General features: G+C 40.8%; 1 protein-coding gene across 1 annotated transcript; it reads right to left on the reverse strand.

The window, feature by feature from the left end:
- Positions 1-720: 720 nt before the first annotated feature.
- Positions 721-6,731, reverse strand: PTGS2 (prostaglandin-endoperoxide synthase 2). Its single transcript, XM_044267306.1, has 10 exons — positions 6,563-6,731; positions 5,586-5,702; positions 5,319-5,462; positions 4,484-4,627; positions 3,676-3,857; positions 2,796-2,879; positions 2,443-2,689; positions 1,862-2,148; positions 1,326-1,473; positions 721-1,167 (listed from the first exon to the last, which is right to left on the reverse strand). The coding sequence occupies exons 1-10, from the start codon at positions 6,612-6,614 to the stop codon at positions 758-760; spliced, it is 1,815 nt and encodes a 604-aa protein (XP_044123241.1). The 5' UTR covers positions 6,615-6,731; the 3' UTR covers positions 721-757.
- Between the last annotated feature and the right edge of the window lie 943 nt (positions 6,732-7,674).

Below are 7,674 nucleotides of genomic sequence, written 5' to 3' on the forward strand. Positions count from 1 at the left end.
AGGAAAGGACATTCATTAGAACAGAAATATAACTTTCTGCCATCAACAACTCCCTACAGTTCTTTGTAAGGCATTAGTCTCATTGTAGGCTTCTTCTGCTTCACAGAGTTTGAAGTGATAAAGTTCTCTGCCTTTCATATAAAATGCCTCTGTGTAGAGGCCTTTAAGGGCTGTGTTTTGTTTTTTATTTTTCATTCCTCTTAAGAGGAGCTAACTTACTAGTAGTCCTGAGCTGAGGTTTTCTGAAAACTTCTGCAAGTTCAGATAAGAAAGTACAGAGTCCAAACAAAGAAAGATGTACTCAGATCTTTAAAACCAAGAAAACAAAAAAGTAAACTGATCAGAAGAGTTTCTCCCAGCACGGTGGCTAACAGAAGAAAAGAAACAGTGTGCAGGTAGTTGCTTCTAATGCTTCCTGGAAGATACACTAGAAATCCCGACAGTGCGGAAAAACACTTGCAGCATTTTGCCATCTTGGAACAGAGTTTAAATGTCTGAACACCTTTTTTTGTTCTTATTATAAATATAAACTGAAATTCAAGTAAAAGGATGTCAAACTCACTTACAAAACAATGACAACTGTTTTCCCCTTTAACCTGAAGACATCTTTAAAGTAGTGACATGAAAATTTCACCAAGTATGACCCCTTTCTCCTTAACAGAAGATGTTAAGTAACATAAGGAGTTTAACATAAATATTAAATAATTAAGTTAAAAGAAATCGTCCATATAAATAAATAAATATGATTGACAGGCTTCTACAGTTCGGTGGACCGTTCTTTTAGCAGGACTGTGGGATTGATGTCATCTAGTCCGGAGTGTGAAGAGCTTGCATTAATAGTGACTGTTTTGGTGAGCTGGGGGTCTTGAACACTGAATGCAGTAAAAGGACAGCCCTTCACGTTATTGCAGATGAGAGACTGAATGGAGGCAGTGTTGATGATTTTAAAGCCTACTTCTCCACCGAAGGTACTAGGCTTCCAGTAGTCAGGCGAACAGATGGGATTACCCATAAGTCCTTTCAAGGAGAATGGTGCTCCCATTTCTACCATGGTCTCACCAAAGATGGCATCTGGACGAGGCTTTTCTACCAGGAGGGCTGGATACAGCTCCATGGCATCAATATCTCCATAAAGGGCCTCTAACCCCGCAGCCATTTCCTTCTCTCCTGTGAAGGTGACAAAGACAGATATACAACCAATGTAAAAAGCTTTACCAAAAAAAAAAAAAAAAAAAAAAAAGTTTTAACCCTTGACTCAATTCCCTTTCAACTTCTCTGTTGTTTCCATTTGACCCTTGATTCTTCAAAAAAAACCCCTCTCTCACCTGTAAGTTCCTCAAAAGACGCGTAGGGCTTCAGCCGAAAGCGTTTGCGGTACTCATTCAGAGACTGGTACTTCATCTGTCTGCTCTGGTCAATTGAGGCCTTTGCTACTTGTTGTACTGCAGCTGGAACATTCCTACCACCCGCAACCTGCGGAAAATAAATCGTAGAACACCATTTTTAGTCATCTTGATGATGATTTCTACTTTAAAAGCACTCATTCCCTGGGTGGGGTACACAGGACTGATGTTCCCAGCTGAGACCTAAACTATCCAAGTTAGAAAGATTTATCTCTATCATCTACAGATTAGGTATTTTTAAGCCGTGACTACCTATCGCTATTTGATAGCCACCGACTACCAGTTTAGACTTTTTTTTTTTCATGTTTAGACTTTTCAAAAAAATGGTAGGCTTCTATTTTCAAGAGAAATGACTAGCAAAATATTACTCTTTCAGTAAGTTTAAGAAAAATCATTTTGATGTGGAAATTCTAGTGACTGAGTAGTCCTTTGTTTTGTTTTTCAGTAACAAGACTTACCCTGCCAGCAATTTGCCTGCTGAAGGATTCCACAAACTGGGTAAGCCCATGTTCCAGCAGTATAGAGTTGTTGTAGACAAACTGTTGGAAATTGTACTCCTGGTCATCTATTTGCAAGGTGTCAGGCAGAAGGGGATGCCAGTGGTAGAGCGTGTTAAACTCGGCAGCAATACGGTTTTGGTACTGGAATTGTTGGTTGAAGAGCAGCTCTGGGTCAAACTTCAGCTTGAAGTGATAGCCACTCAAGTGCTGGACATAGTCTTCAATCACAATCTTAATGGTTTCTCCTATGTACACAAAATCAAGACATTTAGAGCATTCATTCTCTGATTACCAACTTTCACGCAACTGAAAGGCAGTTTTGTGAATCCGCTATTTCCTCACTTCTATTGTGTCCCTTAAACTATCAACACAAAAGGTATTTATATTACCAATCGTGCTCAAGGATTGAATTTAATAGGGAGCATGTGATTTTACATTCACCACGTTTTCCCAGAATTAGTTAAAACATATCAAAGGTAGCAAGTTCGTTTTCTCTGCGGAGGAGAGTTGCATTTAAATGATTTTCTCCTCTTGCTTACCTATCAATATGAGCCGGCTCGTCTGGAACAGACGCTCATCATCCCACTCTGGGTGCTCCTGTTTCAGCACATCACACACTCTGTTATGTTCCCGCAGCCAGATCGTGGCATACATCATCAGACCAGGCACCAGCCCAAAGACTTCCTGGCCCACAGCAAACCGCAGGTGTTCAGGAACATGGGGTGGGTAGATCATCTCCACCTGAGTATCTTTGACTGTGGGAGGATACACCTCTCCATCGATTACCTGAAGAACAATGGCAACCAAAATGTTAAATTTTAGTCAGCAGAAGTTTCTAAATACAGGGAAGTCATGAGTCATAACTAATTCTTAAGATTCAAATAGAACGAACCTGGTATTTCATTTTTCCATCCTTGAAGAGGCGCAATTTATGTTGTCTATCCAAAGTTTCCCCATAAACATGGCTTAAGTCCACCTAGAAAAGATGGAAAAACTTTAATTTGTTGCTGCTGAAGTTTGTATAACGTGTCTATAATATAATTTATCATTAAATAATTTGATAAAACACTTTTCTCAAAGCCAAAAAATACTTAGTTTATCCACTGATACTACAAACCTATGTCTCTTGTGTTGAAAGGTATTTAGTGTTAAGTATGTAATATGCTTCACTATAGCTATATGATATTTCTTTTAATAAGCATCAGAAAATATATTACTGATCTAAAATTCTTACTGGCAAATTGAAACTGTCACTGAACTCCAAGGGATAAGAATGCTGCAAAAATCTCATATTTAAAGCATCATAATCAGGGCGCCTGGGTGGCTCAGTGGGTTAAGCCGCTGCCTTCGGCTCAGGTCATGATCTCAGGTCCTGGGATCGAGTCCCGCATCAGGCTCTCTGCTCAGCAGGGAGCCTGCTTCCCTCTCTCTCTCTCTGCCTGCCTCTCCATCTACTTGTGATTTCTCTCTGTCAAATAAATAAATAAAATCTTTAAAAAAAAAAAAAGCATCATAATCAGAGTACAAATGTGTTTTAAGACACCACTTTTTGCAGTGCCAATATTTTAAACTAAAAATATAAGAGCCAAATTACAAATATTATGCCTATATGCATGTGTGTGTGCATGTGTATTTTTTACTAAACCAGTGAATCAAAAATGGAAATTCCATTAAGGTTTTTATAGACAGAGCATTTAAGAAGAGGGTGTAGCAAAAATACACACACACAGCACTCAGTTATTTTTGCTATAATTTCACTTTAACTGTCTTACCCCATGGCCCAGTCCTTTGGTGAAACCTGGCCCTCGCTTATGATCTGTCTTGAAAAATTGATGGGTGAAGTGCTGGGCAAAGAATGCAAACATCATATTTGTGCCCTGGGGATCAGGAATGAACTTTCTTCTTAGAAGAAATTTTTCCACAATCTCTTTAGAATCAGGAAGCTCTTTCTTGCCTGAAAAATGAGAAAGCTAAGATAAGAATTCATTAACAAATCCAAGGAAGTATCTATTTCCTAAGGGGCCTTCCTCACCTACAGAAGAAAAGAATTACAACATAAATCAAAGTTCTGTTATATGGGGAAACACATTCTTACTGAATTAATTTTACCTTGGTATCTATTTTATTTAACTAGTATTAATTTGGTTTTAATGAAACAATTTGAAAACAGTAAAGACATTAAACCAAAATGTCCATTCACTTTCATGAATAGTTGATAGATACACTTTTCAAGAAAAAATCTCTGAGATATCCTTAAAAGAGCAAACAGTGGGGCACCTGGGTGGCTCAGTAAGTTAAAGCCTCTGCCTTTGGCTCAGGCCATGATCTCAGGGTCCTGGGATTGAGCCCTGCTTTGGGCTCTCTGCTCCGCAGGGAGCCTGCTTCCTCCTCTCTCTCTGCTTGCCTCTCTATGCTACTTGTGATCTCTGTCTGTCAAATAAATAAATAAAATCTTAAAAAAAAAAAAGCAAACAATATGCTTTTATTGACAAATAAATGATAGTTCAGGGCTGAATTTTCTAGGTAGCAAACCAATCCCTACTGCAATGAATACATCTCTGACTGCCCCCCGACACTTACCTTTCACACCCATGGGTGTTGGACAGTCATCCGCCACAGGGGGAAGAGCTCTGGTGTAGTAGGAGAGATTAGAAAAGGCTTCCCAGCTTTTATAGCCATAGTCCACATTGTAAGTTGGTGGACTCTCAATGAAATGTGACCTGGCTGAAATTTAAGGAAAAAAATTTGTTTTATTTGTGCCCACACCGACGTTCCTTTTAATTGTAAAATATACAAAGTGACAGGAAAGGCCCACTTTAATTTCAAAAAAGACAACCCACTGCAGAACAGTTACGCTGAAGTCTAACTGCCACTTGTACTTAAAAAAAAAATCAGGAAAAATGATTCACTAAAATGCATCTTTAATGAAGTATATATATACTTTTACATAAAACATGAGTATATATACTTTTACATAAAACATGATCTAACCATCTTGATTTTTCAAATAATCATCCACCCACCACTTAAGAGGCCTATGAAGGAATGTTTGGGCAAGACACATGCTTTAGTAATCATTTTCTTGCTGACCCAAATCCAGATTAACCAGATTATTTTACTAGGTGCAATCCTGTGGTCCATGACATTGAATAAACTGGACCACACTTCCTTCATGGATTGGCAGAACAGTGAATTTATAAGAGGTGTACAAGATTTAAGTAGAATTGTGATTGTGAGACAGAACTTTCTAAACTGAATGGGACTGAGATGTATTTTGAGCCATTAAGACAGAAGGCAAACTAAAAAGGTATTTTGACAAGGTTGAAAAGAGATTTGGGGATTAGGCTCAGTAATCAAGTTTTATAAAGAACAATTTTCTTTGAGGAAACTGAAAACCTTAGAGACTTGTACTTACATGTCAACACGTATCTCATAATTACATTTCGCAGGAAGGGAATTTTATTGACAATGTTCCAGACTCCCTTGAAGTGGGTAAGTATGTAGTGCACTGTATTCGGAGTGGGTTTCAGGAGTAATTTTACTCTTGTCAGAAATTCAGCTGCAGAAAGAGGGAAAAAAAGAAAAAAGAAAGATTAGCAGGACTCATTTTAAGATACTAGAGTGTAAAGTGATAATTGCACGTATACCCAGTCCAAATAAGGGCACCCAAAGGCACACTTACGTGTTGAACAGTTTTCACCATAGAATCCTGTTCGAGAGCAGTCACACATATACTGGTCAAATCCTATGCTCATACATACACCTTGGTTTTGACATGGGTTGGAACAGCAAGGATTCGCTACAATAGAAGTAAGGACAGTAAGTAAGTTATTCTCTACCTTCTTAATCTTGATATATACATTTAATTGTTTTACATAGTATGGGTCAACTTTACGTAAATAAATTCAAGAAATATACAGGCAATCATGGGAAAACAATTTTAACCTGTGGCACCGAATAATTTATAAAGGAAATACCAACTTAGTATTCTAAATAAGGGTAACAATATTCAACCAGGGAAGTGATGTTGCTAAGTTTTTCCTTTAGAAACTTTTTAGATGTTCAAATCAGCATTTTTGAAGAGCTCAAAGAAGTAGCATTTTTGTAACTAAAGTGGACATATCTAGTACATTAATCAAATTTAGGGGAAATTTCGGGGTAAAAACAGCTTATTGTTAAAATATTTTGCTTATCTTAAAAAACAAAACAAAACAAAACAAACAAACAAAAAAAAATACCTGGGCTTTCCTGAGTCGTGAAAGCACTAAATAGAGTATTTAAAACAATGGCTCCCATTCCTGAACAGTAGGCACCCCACACAAACATTTATTATTTCACATGTATTATTTCACATATATTACTGATCGATCCTGTCTCATCAGATGACAATCTGCAAATTAGTATCACTGTCCCTATTTAGCAGATGAGAAAAGTAGCGCACACCGTTAAGGTAACCGGCTCGGGATGATCAGAGCTGGTGGCAAAGCTGGGGTGTCCACCCAGTTCTTTTGGACTCTAATGGTCCAAACTCTCTACCAAGTCAAACGTCGTCTCCTTTCCCGGACTGTTCAAAGTACCGGGAGGATCCGGGAGCTCAGCGGAACCTTAGCAGCAATTACCGAGCCAAGGAGTCCCCGCTGCGGGGCGCCAGGTACCCACCTGCACTGCAGAGCGCCAGGGCCGCGCAGAGCAGCAGGGCGCGGGCAAGCATCGCGGCGGCGGCGGGCGGAGCGCGGGCGGGCGGAGGCGTTGCCGTAATTGGGCTCCCGGCTGCAGAGCGGGAGCAGGCGCTGGGCGAAGTCACCGGCGAAATGCTGACACTCGCTGCAAGTTGTTTGACAACTGGAAGCTAACGGCGAGAACCTTCCTTTTATGCGTAAAAACTAAGCCCACGTGACGGCATGACTGTTTCTTTCCGCCTCTTTAAAACTCTACCCCCCCCAACGCTCCCCCCTCCCCCCGTCTATTTAAATAATTGCGTAAGACCGGGTGAAGGCTGGATTTTTTACCCACGCAAATGAGAAAATCGGAAACCTGGGAAGCTGCCCTCGGCTTCCCCAAGGCGGGTGCAAAGCGAAGTCGCCTCCCCCACCCCCCCCACCCCCGCCCCGCTGCGATCTGGTTCTCCTCCCCCAGTCCCTCAGCTCCGGAGTGCGATTTGCTCCAGATTCCCCTTCTCCCAGTCTTTTGACCCGGAATTTTAGAGAGCCGGTGCCTTAGCGCATCCCAGTGCGGGAGCGAGGATATAATGCTTCCTCTCCGGGAATCCGAGCGGCCGGAGGTCCCCGAGCGCAGGGAATCTCCCTGCGCGGCCCTCCCCATTGTCTCATCCCCAGGTCTTAGGGGGCTGAGGAGTCACAGTCTGGATAGACTCGACCAAAAAAGATTGTTTTATACGTCATGTATTTCAAACGTCATGATTTCAGTGACGACCCATAACCTAGAGCATACGGAGTGCATACATACATTACACTCTTTTTATTTGGCCAAATTAACTATAAGAGCTATCGTCAGTTTACATTAACTGTAAAATGTAAATTCCTCGCCACAATTTGCTCCTCAGCAGCTATTCTGTAAACAGTCCATCCGAGCTTGAGCGATCACCACTATAACGTTTCCGCTGCTCTGGTAACAAGGGAAGGGAAAGGGTCCAGATCTGCCGGAATGCTAATACCCAAAACCTAAGCTTTAATGCATTTCCATCTCTGCTGCGCGGGTTTTCACCGCTTTGGTCACCGGCCCTTCACAGGAGATACACGAAAAAGAAACTA

Source organism: Neovison vison, chromosome 10 (assembly GCF_020171115.1).
Source record: "Neovison vison isolate M4711 chromosome 10, ASM_NN_V1, whole genome shotgun sequence".
Taxonomy (NCBI): Eukaryota; Metazoa; Chordata; class Mammalia; order Carnivora; family Mustelidae; genus Neogale; species Neogale vison.

Coding starts and splice junctions, on each gene's coding strand:
- PTGS2 (XM_044267306.1), bottom strand. CDS start 6,614: ATGCTTGCCCGCGCCCTGCTGCTCTGCGCGGCCCTGGCGCTCTGCAGT. Junction 3,858..4,483: donor AACACCCATGGGTGTGAAAG/GTAAGTGTCGGG, acceptor CTCATTTTTCAG/GCAAGAAAGAGCTTCCTGAT. Junction 2,690..2,795: donor ATGGAAAAATGAAATACCAG/GTTCGTTCTATT, acceptor ATTGTTCTTCAG/GTAATCGATGGAGAGGTGTA.